Genomic DNA, 20,803 nt, shown 5'->3' on the forward strand with positions numbered 1-20,803 from the left:
AATATTATTGATAAGGTAACAAAAGGACCCCAATGGAAAAAAGTCACTCTGATTTTTTTGGGTTATCCCAGGTTCTGTACAAATATGCTGCCCTGTATGGAGTAGCAGGTATAAGCAAATTAATAATCTACGGTCCAAGAGCCTAGGTTTGCCACTACTGTATCTGGTGTCTCGTTTACCTTATTGGAAATACTTGACAGATGGATGTTTTAGTCTATCAACAGTGATATACAGGTGTTTTAGTCTATCAGCAGATATACAGGTGGTTTAGTCTATCAACAGTGATATACAGGTGTTTTAGTCTATCAGCAGATATACAGGTGGTTTAGTCTATCAACAGTGATATACAGGTGTTTTAGTCTATCAGCAGATATACAGGTGGTTTAGTCTATCAACAGTGATATACAGGTGGTTTAGTCTATCAACAGTGATATACAGGTGGTTTAGTCTATCAACAGTGATATACAGGTGGTTTAGTCTATCAGCAGTGATATACAGGTGTTTTAGTCTATCAACAGTGATATACAGGTGGTTTAGTCTATCAACAGTGATATACAGGTGGTTTAGTCTATCAGCAGTGATATACAGGTGTTTTAGTCTATCAACAGTGATATACAGGTGTTTTAGTCTATCAACAGTGATATACAGGTGGTTTAGTCTATCAACAGTGATATACAGGTGGTTTAGTCTATCAGCAGTGATATACAGGTGGTTTAGTCTATCAACAGTGATATACAGGTGGTTTAGTCTATCAACAGATATACAGATGTTTTAGTCTATCAAAAGTGATATACAGATGTAATATTCAGGCAACAGTGAGCATATTTTTAGTCTTGTAGATAAATGGTTCAGAGAACTGACAAGTTGATGAATTAGACACATGGGCAACACTTGATTATCTTTACTGAGGAAACGTTTGGCCACACAGTAGCTTCATCAGTCCTCAACAAAGAAGAATGGTGAAAATCTTCACCATTCTTCTTTGATACCCAAGTGTTGTACATGTGTCTAATTCATCAACATTTTTAGTCTTGTAGTTCTTGTTTATTGCTAGTTTGGCAACACTGATGAACCTTGAAGTCTGGTAACGCTGCACTGTATGTGTGTACACTGTCTGAGATATGTACATTGTTTGATATGTATGCACAGTGAAATGTGTGTGTACATTATCCAAGATGTGCCCAGTGTCTGATTTGTGATGTGCGTACGTTTCATACGTGCGTTCGTTGGAATATGTACACCAGGATGTGTGTATACCGAAACGTGTACACCGAGATGCATGCACATGTTGTAAGATGTGTGTACTGAGATATATGTCTGCTGAGATGTGCATGTACAATGAGATGTGCACACAGTTTGTAAAATATATACTCTCTAACATGTGTGTACGCTGACTGAGATGTGTGTGCATTGTGTATGTGTACACATTGTCAGAGACACGTGTGTACATCAGGTAACATTATTTGAAACACCTTAAAATTGCAACACCAGTATTGCAACTAGGTGAAGGCTGGGAGGATACAGCCAGAACTGTAGAACACAGTGAGGCAGAATACATCTAGGCTGGGTGCTACACCCTGTTACAGTGAGTGATGACAGGTGGCAAGGGCCTCGGTGAGGCGTGATGGCGTACATAAAGTAAATATCTGTGTTTACACTATGTAAACACCGTGAACACGGTATAAACAAAAGACGTACGTAGCGTCAACAAAGACCATATGATGTTTGGCCAGTCGTAGCACCGCTGCTAGTGGTGGATGGTAGGTGGTAGCAACGCTGGTAGCATTGTTGCTGATGGAGTTCTCTGTGGTGCTGATGTCTGAGGTGTGGGAATCATGGTACGGATAAGGGTGGTGTTGCTGCTCCTGGTCTGTGCCTGCGCCGGGTTTGGTCATTTAGGAACACTGAGTGTGGGAGGTGTAACGCACACGCACATTTGGAAAAAGCAGCAGAGCAAGGTGCTTGCTTCATATTCCATTAGAGGCGAGACTCAGGCCCAGAAGCGATTCTATTCTTTGTTTCGTAATTAATCACATACCGACTTTAAAGGGTAACTGTCACACAGAAAAAAAAATCAGAAAGGTGTTACACGTAATTACACAGAGATGAGTGTAAGGCTGGAGCCGTTCTTACAGCTCATGTGAAGGAGCGAAGGAACCAGACTACATGTGGCTTGCCACTAGAACCACAGGCCCGTGTTTACTCTCCTTCTCCGAGTTTGGTAACAGGTTATACAAACACACCACACACACATACATACACACAAACACACACACACACGGCGGTTCACAAGTCACGCGTTCAGAAGCTGTGTTCCGTATTTGTAGTTCTCGCCTCGCCTTGACCGCCGTGTTAAGTTAAATTTGAGTTTTCTACAAAGGCAACGCAGATTCAGTTGATGCAGGGTCGTGGCTGGAGTCGTCTTAAAAGATACACAACACTGGCATTCAGCTGATGCAGGGTCGTGGTTTAAGTCGTCTTAAGAGTAAATACACAACACTGGCACTCAGTTGATGCAGGATCATGGCTGGAGTCGTCTTAAAAGACACAACACTGGCACTCAGTTGATGCACAGTCGTGGCTAGAGTCGTCTTAAAAGATACACAACACTGGCACGGCCGCTAAACTCCCAGGTTTGTCATTGACTTATATCGCCATAACTATTATTATTATTATAATTATTATATTATTACTATTATTTACACACGACAGCCCTTTATTGTGGGCATTTAATAAACCTGAGTAATAACCTGAAGTCCAGTTTGAGTCAGCCGCCAAGTGTCTTGTTGATCTTGAGACGTGTGGGTGTCTACTGAGAAGTGGGAGTTGAAAGCAGCACTTGTGTTGCTCTTAGCATCTGTCGTGCTGTTCTTAGCACTTGCCGTGCTGCTCTTAGCACCTGTCGTGCTGCTCTTAGCACCTGTCGTGCTGCTCTTAGCAACTGTCGTGCTGTTTTTAGCACTTGTGCTCTTCTCAGCACCTGTCGTGCTGTTCTTCGCTTCCACATCATCTCATATATTGTATAGATATTCTCTTTTTCGTTCAATAGGCAAATACGTTGCACATTTGTAGTACTATGTGTATAATGCTTAAATTTATTCAGCATTTTCTAACAAATAAAATACAAGAGACGGAGTTTGAAGAAAACAGTGTTATTCAATGAATAACAATGAATAACTGTTACACAAGTTCTTCGTAGTTTTAACATGAACTTTAAACAAATGTCTAACGACACTAGGTGTCTCATTTCTCTTTCTTAATTTATTATTACGTCGGCTCTTCAGAATATATCAGCACACAGTACACAAACAACCACACATAGGAGAGAGGAGCCCACGACGACGCTTCGGTCCGACTTGGAGTAACTCTGTAAATGGTCCAAGTCGGACTGATGCGTCGTCATGGGCTCCTGTCTCATAAGTGCGGGTTATTTGTGTATTGTTCCAGTCACGGTATTGTGCCTTTTTGTTCTTAATCTATCAGCATAACTACACACATTTATTGACCTTTTTTTCACTTCTGTACAAAAGGCATTTTCTGTTACTGCATTTATGAGATATATCTCTGCAGTTAACGAGCGATATGAAGCACCTTGGTGATGGGGAGAGCAGTGTCCGGGCCCCTGAAGCAGTGACCGGGCCCCTGAAGCAGTGTTTGGGCCCCTGAAGCAGTGTTTGGACCCCCCCTTGAAGCAGTGTTCGGGCCTCTAAAGCAGCGTCCGAGCCCCTGGGCACAAATGACCTTCCAGACCTCCGGAAAAGGGTGTAAGACCTTCGAACATAAGTGTAGGGCCTTCCAGGCCTTTGAAAAAGTTTGCCAGGCCTTTGGGCACACGTGTAGGCCTTCGTGATCCCTGGAAAAGGGTGATTCCACCGTAAGTGGCCACAGAAGTGAGTCTTCCCTTTCTCCTCGTCATCTTCAATCCTGAAGCATTCTTACGAGTATCCACGAACACGTGGATTTCTCAGACACACAGTCAGGAACCATCTTAAAGTTGGACCTGACTAGGGCAAAAACAGGTATTAACCTACGTTTTACCCTCCCAAGGCAGCATCAAAAGCCACAAGGACGCGTCGCTGTTTTGCATTTATCATGAAACCTCGTATTTTTTACACCACATGCGGAACCACTTTGAACCCGTAGTCATCTTCAGTGCCAGCAAGTGAGGCGCAGCTGCTAACCGTTGCTGTTCCTGCTGGCTTCTTGTCCGGAAGCAAGTCCTGTTGATATTCCTGTTGCAGGGAGGCGGAGAGACAGCGTCGGTGATCACGGTCTCTGAAGATGGAGTAGAGGTTGTTGCGTTGCTTTGGTTTATTGGTGGTGGGTTTGAGTGTCACAGAAGCCTCTTCCTTCTGCTGCTGTTGCTGTAACTGTTGCTTCTGCTGCTGCTGTTGTTGCTGCTGCTGTTGTTGCTGCTGCTGTTGTTGTAGCTGCTGCTGTTGTTGTAGCTGCTGCTGTTGTTGTTGTAGTTGCAGCTGCTGTTGTTGTAGCTGTTGCTGTTGTTTCTGCTGTTGTTGTTGCTGCTGCTGTTGTTGCTGCTGCTTTTGCAGCAACTGTTGTTGCTGCTGTAACGGCTGCAATGAGCCGCACTGAGACAGTGGTGCCACTGCTGGAGAAGAACTCTTAGGATTAGTGTTGGAGCTGATTAGATGGGTTGAGGGAGCGCTTGTTGTTGCTGCTGCTGCTGCTGTTGATACTGGCTTGTTCCCAGGCGACTGACATGTCCGCTGCGGCTTTGGCGGCTTAGGAGGTGGTGGTGGCTTGGTGCGACACTGATTTTGTTGCGGTTGTGAGGGTTGTTGTGGCGGGGGAGGTGTCTGAGATTTGTCTGCTGGCTTCTCGGCAGTTCGACCGTGATGAGCTGTTTGTTTGTGTTGTATTTGTACTTCTGATGCTTGGTGCCAGTGTGCGGGCAAGGGCTGATGGGGTCGGGATTGCTGTTGTCGCAGTTGTGACTGCTGCTGCAGTAGATGCTGTGACTGCTGCTGTTGCTGTGCCTGTAGCTGTGGCTCTTGAGTCTGCTGTGAAGTCGTGCTTCGGAAGAGATGAGGCGGCCTGGCAGGCAGAGGTGGAGGAACAGCTTCGAGAGATCTAGGCGAGGAAGTAGTGGCCTCGTAGACAATTTCCTCGTAGAGGTGGTAGTCGGGGGCGCTGTCGTAGGAGGACTCGGAGGTGGTGTCGTCGAGAGGCTGGTGACGTCGGAGCTCGTGGAGGGGGAGACGCGAGGCCAAGAAGACCTCACGCGCGTCGTTGCAGAGGCTGTGGCCGTCTAGGGAGCGACGTCGGCCGACGGAGCGGCACTGGAGGTCGTCGAGGACGGCCAAGACACACCGCGCCACGACCTGCGGGGGCTGCGGGACCCGGGGGGCGCAGCCGAGGGGGCACAGGGGCACGCTGCTCCCCCCGACTCCGTCACTGGCTGAGTAGCAGACTGTCACTCCCGCCGTCATCCCTGTGGACGATTAAAAATAATGTTAGTCTACATGATCGTCACAACACTGTGACTAGACTAACCCACAAGTACACAATCATACCACTGTGACCAGACCTACCCACAAGTACACGTACACAATCATACCACTGTGACCAGACCTACCCACAAGTACAAGTACACGTACACAATCATACCACTGTGACCAGACCTACCCACAAGTACAAGTACACGTACACAATCATACCACTGTGACCAGACCTACCCACAAGTACAAGTACACGTACACAATCATACCACTGTCACCAGACTAACCCACAAGTACCCGTACACGTACAGAGTCACACTACTGTGACTAGACCTACCCACAAATACAAGTACAGGAACACACACACACACACACACACACACACACACACACACACACACACACACACACACACACACACACACACATACCACGTACACACCAAGACACAATACACAGAAAAAAACCCTCTCATATGTTTAGCTAAAACTCTAACCTGATTGAAACTTCATTCCAGTCGCTAGTAAGAAAGACACATGTGCAACAGTTAGGTATCTTCATTGCGAAATGTTGAGCCTACACAGGAGCCTTCTTCAGTCAAATGTTTTGGAATAAAGATACCTAATTGTTGCACATGTGTCTTCTTGATCAACTTGGTACTGTATAACATTATCAAATTCACACTGTCGTTACACCCGATTCAAATTAACACGTAAATTTGAGTTGAAACTTGACGTTTCGGTCCACCGGTGACCATTATCAGTGGCGACATGACACTGGTTCAACACGGGTCAAAACATTGTCTAGTTTCCCTACCAATCTGAGAGGTAGTTATGTAAAGTAATGGTAATGAACACAGGAATATAAGAAAGGAAGAACACTGGAATAAGCCTACTGGACTATGCTAGGTAAGTCCGACTCACACCCACTCATGTACTTCTCCAACTTATTTTTAAAATTATCCAATATTCTGGTTTCAGTGACGCTCTCTAGTAGTTCCACTCGTCCACAACTCTACAACTAAACTAGTTTTGTCCTCTAGCCTGATTACCTCAAACTCCTCTTCACCTTCCAACTTTGTCTGCATTGGACTCAAGAAGCCAGTGGCTGGCGACACGTCCCTCCCCTGACGCTAGTATATAAGTGCCAGTCTTCATGCCTGTGCTTCAGACTCTTCAAGACTACGGTGCTCTTCACTAAGGGTCTGATTACCTCATCTTTTGTATATAGTTCTACTGTCTTCTAACTGTGTTCCTGAATTTGTATTGATAAAGCCACTGGACAGTGAAACGTCCACAATAAAGATACCCAGATGTTGCACATGGCTAATTCTTCATCTTGTCGGTACTGTATACCATACATGTACAATTTACCCTATTTATGATAATAGTACTTATGTGTACCTTTGCCTAAATAAACTTACTAATCAGCTAAGAAGGTTAGTCTGAGAGCAGGAAGCAAGGAAGGATGGCTTCTCCAGCACATCCTCACGTTTCCTAGTCCACGTTTCGATCTTCCTCCAGCTTGTTAGGTAAGACACATATGCAACAGTTAGGTATCTTTATTTCGAAACGTTTCGCCTACACAGTAGGCTTCTTCAGTCGAGTACAGAAAAGTTGATAGAAGCAGAAGAGACTTGAAGACGATGTAATCAGTCCATCACCCTTGAAGTTTTGAGGTGGTCAGTCCCTCAGTCTGGAGAAGAGTATTGTTCCATAGTCTGAAACAATATGGAGTTGAAGTGACAGGCTGGAGCCTTATATACCGTCAGGAGGCGAAATGTAGGCCACTAGTAGAGGTAAGAATGTAGTCGTTGGGAGGTCGGGTCCCTCTCAAATCCAGCCATTCTCAACTAGTATATGTGTCTTACCTAACAACCTGTCGGTATTTTATACCATTTTAATATTCACTCTGTCAGACAATGCAACACAATGGTATCTTGGTACAGACCAGAAATCAACTTGGACAACTTCTACTAGTGAGTGTTAGGTAAGACACATATGCAACAGTTAGGTATCTTTATTTCGAAACGTTTCGCCTACACAGTAGGCTTCTTCAGTCGAGTACAGAAAAGTTGATAGAAGCAGAAGAGACTTGAAGACGATGTAATCAGTCCATCACCCTTGAAGTTTTGAGGTGGTCAGTCCCTCAGTCTGGAGAAGAGTATTGTTCCATAGTCTGAAACAATATGGAGTTGAAGTGACAGGCTGGAGCCTTATATACCGTCAGGAGGCGAAATGTAGGCCACTAGTAGAGGTAAGAATGTAGTCGTTGGGAGGTCGGGTCCCTCTCAAATCCAGCCATTCTCAACTAGTATATGTGTCTTACCTAACAACCTGTCGGTATTTTATACCATTTTAATATTCACTCTGTCAGACAATGCAACACAATGGTATCTTGGTACAGACCAGAAATCAACTTGGACAACTTCTACTAGTGAGTGTTAGGTAAGACACATATGCAACAGTTAGGTATCTTTATTACGAAACGTTTCGCCTACACAGTAGGCTTCTTTAGTCGAGTACAGAAAAGTTGATAGAAGCATAAGAGACTTGAAGACGATGTAATCAGTCCATCACCCTTAAAGTTTTGAGGTGGTCAGTCCCTCAGTCTGGAGAAGAGCATTGTTCCGTAGTCTGAAACAATATGGAGTTGAAGTGACAGGATGGTGCCTTATGTTGCATATGTGTCTTACCTAACAACCTGTCGGTATTTTATACCATTTTAATGTTCAATCTGTCAGACACTGCAACACAAGGGTATCTTGGTACAGACCTGAAATCAACTTCGACAACCTCTACTAGTGATAACGGCTGGATTTGAGAGGGACCTGACCTCCCAAACTGACCTACGTCTCACCTCCTGGCGCTATGTAAGGCTCCATCCTGTCACTTCAACTCCATATTGTTTCAGACTATGGAACAATGCTCTTCTCCAGACTGAGGGACTGACCACCTCAAAACTTTAAGGGTGATGGACTGATTACATCGTCTTCAAGTCTCTTTTGCTTCTATTAACTTTTCTGTACTCGACTGAAGAAGCCTACTGTGTAGGCGAAACGTTTCGTAATAAAGATACCTAACTGTTGCATATGTGTCTTACCTAACAACCTGTTGGTATTTTATACCATTTTAATATTCCTCCAGCTTCTTCCCTCCCTCATTCCCCACCCCCTTCTTCCTCAGTCACTTCCTACTCCTAAAACTCCAACCTCTTCCCTCTCATCCATACCCCTACTGCTCACTTGCCCTTCCTGTGCTCCAGTACCCTTCATTAACCTCCCACACCTGCAGGGGTCCACCCCAGGTTGGCCCTAAGTGACCATTTCACCTCTTTTCTATTCCTACCGTCCCTACTTTCTCTCATTCCTTTCCTCATCTTTTCCTCTATATCCCTATGTTCCCCTTACTCCCTACCAGCCCCTCCTTCCCTCCTACACCCCTACTTAAACCAGTATGGCGGGGAGGAAGGGAGAATAGGTGATAATGTGGGTGTGATGACCTTTACACTATACCTTTGATATACCTCTGATGAATTCTCGGAGTTTTCCTAGTCCCAGTGCCCGGCCCTGGACCAGACTCGTCTGGTGTGGCTTTAACTAACCACCACCACCACTACACTAGCCACCACCACAACTATCACCAACACCCCCACCACAACCACAGTCACACGCCCACCACATTACTACTACAAGATTACCTTAATCACAAAAAATATAAACATATATTAGAGATATTTAGATACTGCACTAAATATAACCTGGTACAGGACTTTATCATGATATGGTATGGTCATGGTAGGTTATGACTATGGCAGGATATCACTATTGGTATGGTCATGACATGTCATGATCACAATATGGTATTATCCTACTCTGCAAAATTTGGGTGTCTTTATTCCAGAATAAAGATACGCAAATGTTTCACAAGTTTCTCATTTATCAACTTGTGGGTTTTCTCAACCGTTTGCTCACATAATCCTACTGTACTCTGTGGTGATCCTAAAGCACAAAGGATGGGGTACCCGACTTACTCCTACCTGTTCACTGATCCTACAGCAGCACGGGAGAGAAAAACAGAGTTTAGTAAGATAAAAGAAGTTTGTAGGAGGTTGAAGAGGGATCTGATGCTCTTCAAAATCGCATGTGTAAAATATCAGAACACATTACACAGGATAACTTACACATTATGACAATAGCGGGAACAACGTTACGGAAACAGAGTTACAGGTTCACGCCACCGGTCACAACAATATTAAATAAACTTAATGTACACAACAATATTGTACTTACATTTAGTACATTAATATATATATATATATATATATATATATATATATATATATATATATATATATATATATATATATATATATATATATATATTAGCCCCCACAACTCTCAAGAAAACTGCAGTGCTGAAGAACATGTCATCTCCACAAACGCCACAACACAACACCACCCACACGCCCACACCGCCCACACAGAGTGAGAGTGAGCCTCATAGTGGGTGACAAAGAACAGGATAAGTGAGTACAGTGACAGAGATGAACAACCACGTAAAAACTGGACGCAATTCATGAAACTACGACGGCAAAAATAATGAATTTAGCCACGGTGAATAATATGGCGAAGGGGGGGAGGGAAAGGAATAATGGGGGAAGGGAGGAAGAGGAGAGACGGGAGGAAGACCAAGAAAGGAGAGGAGGAGGAGGAGAAGGAGGAGGAGGAGGAGGAGGAGGAGAAGGAAAAGGAGGAGGAGGAGGAGGAAAGTGGAAGCATAAACACAGGGAAAACATACAACCTGTGGCCATGAAAGCTGACACTAACACTCTCACCAACACTATCTTCAACACTGTCACCATCTTCAACACTGTCACCATCTTCAACACTATCTCCAACACTGTAACCAGCAATATCACCAACACTATCACCATTATTATCTCTACTACTGTCTTCAACACTATCTCCAACAATGTAACCAACACCATCTTCAACATTATCTCCAACACTGTCACCAACGCTATCTTCAACATTATTTTCAATACTATCTCCCACACAGTATTTACCACAACCTCAAGACACAGTATTCACCACAACCTCAAGACACAGTTCTCGTCACAACCTCAAGACAGTTCTCGTCACAACCTCAAGACACAGTACTTACCACAACCTCAAGACACAGTACTTACCACAACCTCAAGACACAGTACTTACCACAACCTCAAGACACAGTACTTACCACAACCTCAAGACACAGTACTCACCACAACCTCAAGACACAGTACTTACCACAACCTCAAGACACAGTACTTACCACAACCTCAAGACAGTTCTCGTCACAACCTCAAGACACAGTACTTACCACAACCTCAAGACACAGTACTCACCACAACCTCAAGACAGTTCTCACCACAACCTGAAGACACAGTACTCACCACAACCTCAAGACAGTTCTCACCACAACCTGAAGACACAGTACTCACCACAACCTCAAGACACAGTACTTACCACAACCTCAAGACACAGTACTTACCACAACCTCAAGACAGTTCTCGTCACAACCTCAAGACACAGTACTTACCACAACCTCAAGACACAGTACTCACCACAACCTCAAGACAGTTCTCACCACAACCTGAAGACACAGTACTCACCACAACCTCAAGACAGTTCTCACCACAACCTGAAGACACAGTACTCACCACAACCTCAAGACAGTTCTCACCACAACCTCAAGACACAGTACTCACCACAACCTCAAGACACAGTACTCACCACAACCTCAAGACAGTTCTCACCACAACCTCAAGACACAGTACTCACACTTCTCTTTCTCTCTCTCCTTCTCGTAGGTAACACAGACATAAATCACAACACTGTATCGTCCGTTGTGGACGATACTAGAATCTGTATGAGCACCATTAAAACACACACACACACACACACACACACACACACACACACACACACACACACACACACACACACACAGAAGGAGAGCATCTGAATAACGTAGTTACTCTGTCTCTTGAACGCTCCACTGCCCACATAGTACTCACTTTTTATAAGACAAAAATAAAACGTTACCAAACGTCAATGACCCGACGCTCGGGCAGCAAACGAATGACGTAAAGAGCAGACATGTGAAATGCCTTCAAAAATACATTGTTCCTCCGTCTACTCGCTGGAAGAAACAAATCCACACGTAGAAAAAGATCAATACTGTAGATTTGGTTCTTAATTCGGGGTCCTCGTCAGAACTAACTTGTACCAAAAAAAAGCATCAGGAGATGAAATTATTTCTACAAGAAGCAGGTCACACTCCCTGAGGGTGGGCAGGGAAGTAATGAGCTTAGGGCGGGGGTAGAAATTGTGTCTGGTCTCCAGTGGATTTACGAGATGGTACAGTGTGACGCCATCATAGCCAGCCTCTTCTCTATACCACACAAGCACTCAGTTAAAATTATGGTTGAAACTTCTAACGTGCTGCACTACCGCTGAACTGTCTCGTGCACCAACTAACTGGTCACTTCTTGTGCAATAACACTGCCAAGTTACATTCAAAATATGTTCTATTAATATTAATACGCTGAATAAATTTTTTTTGTTGGGGAGGAGGAGAGAGGACGTTTTGCTCTGTGTAGAGTAAAACAATGATATTAAACTCAAACGCAGAGCGAAACGTTGTCCTAATAATACTTTGTTTTGCACCCTATGTCCTTTCTTCAGCACTGCTGTTGCGGCCTCCTACCAAACTAGTGTAGAGATGTTGTAATAAGAAATCAGTGTTTGTAATAAATGCCATGTGTTGTCTTGCTAGTTGTGGTAGGTGTGAGTCATGACATAACTGTCATCAAGGGAAGGTTAACATCTGGTCAATCAGAAGTGCTTTATTCCATAGAATTACTGGTTATGTAAAGATTAATATATCGTTATACTTCTATAATGTCTTTTTCAGTTGTGATATCAGGAGGGCTGAGGGCCCTCCCCCCCCAAAAAAAATTCATGAGCCCCCAAAGCCTTCAAATAATAATAATAATAATAATAATAATAATAATAATAATAATAATAATAATAATAATAATAATAGTGCTTAATTAAAGAGAAGTCCCTGAGCTCCTCTTCCACCCCTAAGCCCTTTGTATATTAAAATTTCTGGAGCCGCCCCTGATGTGTGCCGAGGTAGAGTATTGACAGTCTGAGATACTTGTATATGTGTGTGTGTTGGTCGGGGGTGAGAGACGAGGTATCAACAGTTGACTATCAGTTGACAGTGTTGACAGCTCCGGCGATCATCGATTTACTTGTCTTTGAATAAGACCACGAGCAACTTTCCTAGCTTTATTTCCAAAGCGTTTCACCCGTACAGCAGGCTTCTTCGGGTGATTAATATACTGGAAATTGAAGTGTTCAATCCCCCGCCGTCACAAAAGTTATTCTATTAAACAGTGTTGATGAGTCTGAAATAGAATCACAACGATGAAGGAATATTTCTGCTGCCTGAGCTTTGTGCAACTCCCCAGAGGTAAATCACATTTAAGTTGCAACATGCATTACAGAAATGCTATGCAAAAGTAACAATTTGATAAATAAGAAGCATGTGACAACACTGTTTATCTTTAGTGTCGAGTGTTGCGGAATATCAAAGTGTTACATGCATGCCTTACTCACCTGACATTATCGCTCTGGACCGCAACACTGAGGAACTGCAACAAGAAACTGATTGCTCTAGGTTCCCAGGTTTTCCAAATGAGTTTTCTCTCCAGGTCTTTCAGGAACTTTAGCTCGCGAGTCAAGGGTCTCCTAATCTATTAATATGAAGTTGTAACAATGACCAAAATCTGTGTTTTTTTCCATTGGACTTTTAGTATTCCCTAAAGGTGGTAGCACCACCACCACCACGTGATCACTGAAGGTGGTAGCACCACCACCACCACCTGATCACTGAAGGTGGTAGCACCACCACCACCACGTGATCACTGAAGGTAGTAGCACCACCACCACCACCAACTTTTGGAAATACGTGTCAACAGCTGTACTGTGTATGCGTAATCCCACATCATCTGTCCAGGGTAACATGGACGTCCCACACCATGTCTAATACACAAATAACCCACACACAGGATAGCATAGTGTTTCTGGACGTTTTTGTCTACCTTTGGGTGAGCACAGTTGTGGCACTCTATGGTAGGCAGGGTTGTGGCACCCTCTGTGATAGGCAGGATTGTGGCACCCTCTGTGGTAGGCAGGGTTGTGGCACCCTCTGTGGTAGGCAGGGTTGTGGCACCCTTTGTGGTAGGCAGGGTTGTGGCACCCTCTGTGGTCGGCAGGGTTGTGGCACCCTCCAGGATGGGCAGGGGACTATGGTCAGGCTTCCCTTGATGATATCGTTAACTTCTTCATATGTTACGTTGTGTAACTGCTCTGCTGCAGCTGACACCAAGCATTACGAACTGATATGTCAAGTGTCCTACTGTGGCATGCAAAGAGTACGTAACATTTATTCGGCGCATGTACACACCCTCATTTACAGGCTATCTCCCCCAACCAGCGAACCAGGGACTAAGGGTTGACGATGGGGCCCCGTCCTTCAACCAGTACCCAGGTTTCAGCCAATGAGAAGATGGTTTTGGCACTCGCAGAGGTGATGTGGGTACCGCTCACCCGTCTGCCCTTGTCATTCCCATTCTAGAGCTGGTTGAAGCACGGTCTGCTCTCTAGTGGCTTCTATTCTGCCTTGCTTACCGTGGAGTGCAGTAATACCTATTGTTGTACATAGTGTATATATATAATATAATATTATAAGGATAATATAAGCCAAAAGTTTTTCTGCTGTTTTTATTTTGCTCCCTTTACACCCAGGATAACAGGCCTTTTGGACTCCTGGGTAGATGATACACTGCTGCTGACAGTAGGAACGCCAATGTGAAATGCTCACCAAAGCGAAGGGCGCGCCAAGGCGAAGGGTGCGCCAAGGCGAAAGGCGCGCCAAGGTGAAGGACGCGCCAAAGCGAAGGGCGCGCCAAACTGAAGGGCGCACCAAGGTGAAGGCTACAACGATGCAAATGAACAGAGAGTCAAGGCAAACCCTATAGTTGTCAATGAGCTTCACTAAAAAAATACATTATTTCATAAACTATGAGCCTCTGGCGTTACCACAGACGAAATAAAATAAAATAAAAATACCTGGATTCTTAATGAATCAAAGCAAAAACAAGCGAGCATCGGAGAGCGAAATAAATTGGTCGAAACACAAGTCACAAGAGAGCAAGAGGTAAAGAATAAATAAAAACACATCTGGTGGGTGACGAGGGTGAGTTTGGAATATATTAGCCAGGCCAAACAATGGCTAGGAATGTATAAGGCTCATTACCTGTTGAGTAACTCTGGTAATTAGCCTTGTTTGAGGCTACTGGGCACGCTGCTCTCTCTCTCTCTCTCTCTCTCTCTCTCTCTCTCTCGTGGTACCTGACGCTGCTCTAACCATTCTCTCACCTGGTACCTCCAGCACATGATATAAACAACCTCGCCTCCTAACACTTCCTGCTTTGCTTTCTTTTCATCATGCTTCTATAGTTCTGGATATTAGATGACAGTTCCTACTGGAGACAGTAACAGACAGTTACTCTCAGCAGACAGCTGTCTGTCTGTCTTGATAAGAAGCATAAATAACAGACTTCCTCATGTTATACTTTAACTTCAAGGGGTATTATTTTTAAGGCCTCATTTAGATGCTGTTGCTCCCTTCTGGTCTCCACCTTACAGAAAGGGCACAAACACACTGGTAAACTCATTCAGAAGGATGATGAAGTTGCTTCCCTGTATCGGAAATCTATCTTACGAAGACAGACCGAAGGTGGTGAATCTGCACTCTCTGGAAAGACGAACAGTTAGGAGGATGTGACTGAAGTTGACAAATAGAAATCTGGAAAATATTATGTAAAAAATCAACGCTTGTTTGTGTGTAACAGTCACTTTACTGGCGATACTTGAACCACAGAAAAAACAAAGAGCGCTACGTGTATAGGAACTAGGCTAGGGATATATATATATATATATATATATATATATATATATATATATATATATATATATATATATATATATATATATATATATATATATATATATGGGGTGGGTAGGAAAAGACTAGTGCTCACATGGATTCTAGGAAGAGTCTCTAGACTCTTCCTGGAAGGCTAAGGGACTCCATATATTGCACTAGAGGACCGTACGAACGAACGAAAAAGTACTGGTAAGATCCCAATGGGATGAGCAAGGAAGACGGGACAAACGAAGAATAGCCCTGGAGAGGAGTGTTCTTAGTCGTGCAAATAGAGCCAGGGTTAACCCAGCAGCTAAGACGATCGTGGGACTGACTTGAGAACAGGAATAATAGACTCAGTTGCCCTACACACACACACACACACACAGACACACACACACACACACACACACACACACACACACACACACACACACACACACACACACACATACACACACACACACACACACACACACATACACGCACACACACACACATACACACACATACACACACACACACACACATATATATATATATATATATATATATATATATATATATATATATATATATATATATATATATATATATAATGTCGTGCCGAATAGGCAGAACTTGCGATCTTGGCTTAAATAGCAACGCTCATCTTGCCATATAGGACAAGTGAAAATTTGTGAATGCAATAATTTCGCCAAAATCATTCTGAACCTAACGAAAAAAATATATTTGATTGTGTTTGTTTAGTATTAAATTATTGTAAACGTATTTAAAATATATTTAGTTGGGTTAGGCTAAAATAAATTGCGCTTCTTATAATAATAATAGGTAAGTTTTCTTAGTTCCTTTTGGTGCAAAATTATAAATTTTTACATCAACATTAATGAAAAAAATATATCTTTAAACGTATAAGAGAAAATTTTAGAAAGGACTTAATTTTAAATGAGTTCTTGCTAATTGACCAGTTTTACATATTCGGCACGACATATATATATATATATATATATATATATATATATATATATATATATATATATATATATATATATATATATATATATATATATATAGAGAGAGAGAGAGAGAGAGAGAGAGAGACAGAATTCTTATTATATGTATGGAAGGAATGTTGGTTACAGAGGGCACGCATCATGAATCATGGGCTAGTCATTACGCCTGGCTACATGAACCATGGGCTGGTCATTACGCCTGGCTACATGAACCATGGGCTAGTCATTACGCCTGGCTACATGAACCATGGGCTGGTCATTACGCCTGGCTACATGAACCATGGGCTGGTCATTACGCCTGGCTACATGAACCATGGGCTGGTCATTACGCCTGGCTACATGAACCATGGGCTGGTCATTACGCCTGGCTACATGAACCATGGGCTGGTCATTACGCCTGGCTACATGAACCATGGGCTGGTCATTACGCCTGGCTACATGAATCATGGGCTGGTCATTACGCCTGGCTACATGAACCATGGGCTGGTCATTACGCCTGGCTACATGAACCATGGGCTGGTCATTACGCCTGGCTACATGAACCATGGGCTGGTCATTACGCCTGGCTACATGAACCATGGGCTGGTCATTACGCCTGGCTACATGAACCATGGGCTGGTCATTACGCCTGGCTACATGAATCATGGGCTGGTCATTACGCCTGGCTACATGAACCATGGGCTGGTCATTACGCCTGGCTACATGAACCATGGGCTGGTCATTACGCCTGGCTACATGAACCATGGGCTGGTCATTACGCCTGGCTACATGAATCATGGGCTGGTCATTACGCCTGGCTACATGAATCATGGGCTGGTCATTACGCCTGGCTACATGAATCATGGGCTGGTCATTACGCCTGGCTACATGAACCATGGGCTGGTCATTAGATGCGGGTGTTGTCAACATGGCCGGCTACGTCTCACACACCTACACCATCAACTCGGTGCTTCATTTCACCAGTTCTTAAGAATTAAACGCCAAAAACTTTTCTCTTTTTTTTTAGCGGATACAAGGTTTTGTAATAGACTACGTGAAGGAATGAGTCCCAGGTGCACCACCACCAACACCACTGCTATCACCACCACTACTGTCACCACCACCATTACTATCACCTCCACCACTGCTACCACCACCGCCATTATCACTACCACTATATATGAAACAATCCCCATTACCATTACCACAGTAACATAAAAACAATAAAGAAATAATTTAGGAATTTGATCTAGAGTCCTCAGAACGTAGAGAGAAGACATAATCACGACATACACGATACTTTAAAACAAAGAAGAACAAGGGAGGAGCCAGGACCAGGCAACACAGATACTCTCAGCACCTTACGTAATGAACCTCATATATGTTCACTGCCTGTTAAACCAGGTTGTTGATGTTAGCTGGCTGCTGGCCCTCCTACACACCTCGACCCTTCCTTTAAAGATACACCAACGTTCAAGGTTTGAAGACGGTCACATGAGGCATTCTCAAGTTACTACCTGAAAATATTGGAAGGAAACAAATTGCTGGCCCACAGAGTCATCACAGCCTGGTTGATCATATACTGTTTACAGCACTAGAAGTGAATAATGATCGCAACACATCGGAAGTTGCACCCATATATGGTATCAATAACTCACCTCAATCAACCGCAAGAGTCCAAGAGCTGTAGCTCAAACTTTGCAGATAAAAGTAGGTGATTAAAGGTTGGTGGGTAGAGATAGATGAGATTACAGAATCATATTTTCTCATCCTTTTCTACTTCCCCCTATTTCTCCCCCCTCTCTTTCCCCTTCCCCTCCCTCTATGTTCCAGACTACCCCCTGGGCGTTGCCCCTGGGGGTACTGCAGATTATAATTTATGGTATAACAGCATACCCATCATTACCTCTCCCGTCCCCCTTCCTCTCTTCCCCACATCACCCCCTTCCCCTTTCGCCTCTTCTCTCTCCTCTCACATTTTAATCAGTCCCCATCTTCCATTTTCCCCTTCCTATATCTCACCTCACCCCCTGCCACCCTTCACCCCTGTCAACCCTCACCCTGAGTCACCTTGCCCCCTGCCACCCTTCACCCCTGTCAACCCTCACCCCGAGTCACCTTACCCCCTGCCACCCTTCACCCCTGTCAACCCCCACCCCCAATCACTTCACTCCCACCACCCTTCACCCCTGTCACCCCCCCCAGTCACCTCTCTCCCCTTCTCGTCACGTCCTAGGCTACCAATACTCCAGAACAGCAGATGACAAGGCATATACAAATCGAGATGTGTATATCTCTCCTTGTATATACACCGAAAGCTTACTTTAATACTTATTTTAGAGATTAAAATATCCTTGACTACCCATGACCCTCGTGTCATGGATAGTCAAGTGAAGTGCCAATACACTTCAAATGTCATGAGTAGCGACAAAATTATTGGAGAAGACCATAGCTCAAACTCCATTCTGAGGAAGTGATAATGATCTGTAGGAATGGAGACACTTGGCTAACCGTCTCTGACACAAACCTTATTAACCAATCAACACACACAGGGAACAGTTTCCTCACTATAATGTGCCACACCTGCAGTGGATGACAGCTGTGCCCGTGGAGGTCAGGAATCACCCAGAGTTAAGAACTGGGGCCAGGGGCTATGAACTGACCCATGCAAACTCAACTGAGTACAACTACACGAATTTATCGCAATACACTATTTCCTCTTCATCTCATTCCAGCTATTACACTATTACATTTAATATTCTATGACATCTATTACTCTGTTTGTAAAGATATATTTTACACCATGCCTTCTGCACTGCTTCTAAAGTGGACAAAAGTGAAGGTTAGGTTAGGTTAGGTTTGTCAGGAAACAAGACAAGTGTTTCCTGACGCGGGTCTTAGGCATTTGATGACCCGCAGCCGAAGCTTTTGGTCAAAGGTGAAAACATCATGTATTCCCTAATGCTGTCACCAAGAAATGCTTCTTTATTGTTGTCCTGTGGAATTAATGAAAATGACTTTAACTGTATTTCCCCTGAGATACCTAATGATAAGATAACTAGCCTATATATTCAAACATATCTTTACGAATGAAGAATTGAGACACTTATGCAACACATGGGAATCTTTATTGAAGAAACGTTTCGCCACACAGTGGCTTCATCAGTCCAGTACAAAGTAGAAGTGGGTAAGGAGAGTAGAAGTTTGAGGTAATCAGTCCCTCAACCTGGAATCGATGTGTTCAGTCCATCACTCTTGTAGGAAGTGCAGCACAGGGCCAGAGAGGTGGCTTATATACTGCGGTGAGATGAGTTGAAGCAGGAGGAGGCGGGATCACACTTCTACTTTGTATTGGACTGATGAAGCCACTGTGTGGCGAAACGTTTCTTCAATAAAGATTCCCATGTGTTGCATAAGTGTCTCAATTCTTCAACTTGTCGGTTTTCATAACCATTCATCATCACGAATATACTAACACAAATGCCCCGTTTAAAACACTGAAAAAAATATACTGCCGGTATGAGGTGGACTGAGGGTTGTGCACGCTAGATAACGCACTGGCAGCTTACACAATACTATGTTGGGTAAAAGGACACATGTGCAGCTGATACGACGTTTCGCTCCCCAGTAGTCGGCTTGAGAAAACTCCTGGAGAGTGAAGCGTGCCACAATAAAAATGTTGCATTATTTGCACATGTCCTTTTACCCAACATATTGTCGGTAATTCTACCAACATTATTACACAATACTTGACCAAGTGGAATCAAGAAAATGCTAGGCATTAAACTTTAAAAAAAAAAAATCCTTGTTTCTTATTTAACCGGGGTGAAGCTTATGTGAGACAAAATGGGCGTCAGGTTCAGACTCGCCATTACCAAGGTTATTGGCGATTACCACAGTATTATGACTCAGCGCTTCTGGTCACGACGATATAACGATACCCAACCAGGAAAGAACACGAAACATTATATTAAAATTGGATAAACTGATATTTAGAAAGGATGTAGGAAAGGTTTGGTAGATGAGTGTAACGTTATTTACGTTACTAATAGGATCACTGAGGCTAAAAGCCTCGTTAGCTTTTGGGATGGATTTAAGATTAACCTGCATAGCATGGGCCAGTAGGCTTGCTGCGCTGGTCATCAATCCTTACGTTCTTGTATTGGAAGCGTTTCTGTATTAAAGAAATTTGATCTTAGGTGTCTGCTGGTTGTGCTTGAGTGTTGAGGAAGAAGGAGGAGGGGGGTAGAGTCATGACACTTCCCCAACTGGCGCCTCCAACAACACAACAAGCAACCCCAACCAG

The 20,803-nt window shown here is 43.7% G+C and overlaps 1 protein-coding gene across 2 annotated transcripts in view; it reads right to left on the reverse strand.

Annotated features, from left to right (window-relative positions):
• Nucleotides 1-220: 220 nt before the first annotated feature.
• Nucleotides 221-20,803, reverse strand: part of LOC128696052 (uncharacterized) — a 310,424-nt gene continuing 289,841 nt past the window's right edge. For both annotated transcript variants that reach the window (XM_053787055.2, XM_053787056.2), the window contains exon 3: nt 221-5,452. In XM_053787055.2, coding sequence (XP_053643030.1) covers nt 4,110-5,452 — 1,343 coding nt within the window. In that variant the 3' untranslated portion in view covers nt 221-4,109. The remainder of the gene's footprint in view (nt 5,453-20,803) is intronic.

This window comes from Cherax quadricarinatus, chromosome 48 (genome assembly GCF_038502225.1).
Source record: "Cherax quadricarinatus isolate ZL_2023a chromosome 48, ASM3850222v1, whole genome shotgun sequence".
Lineage (NCBI taxonomy): Eukaryota > Metazoa > Arthropoda > Malacostraca > Decapoda > Parastacidae > Cherax > Cherax quadricarinatus.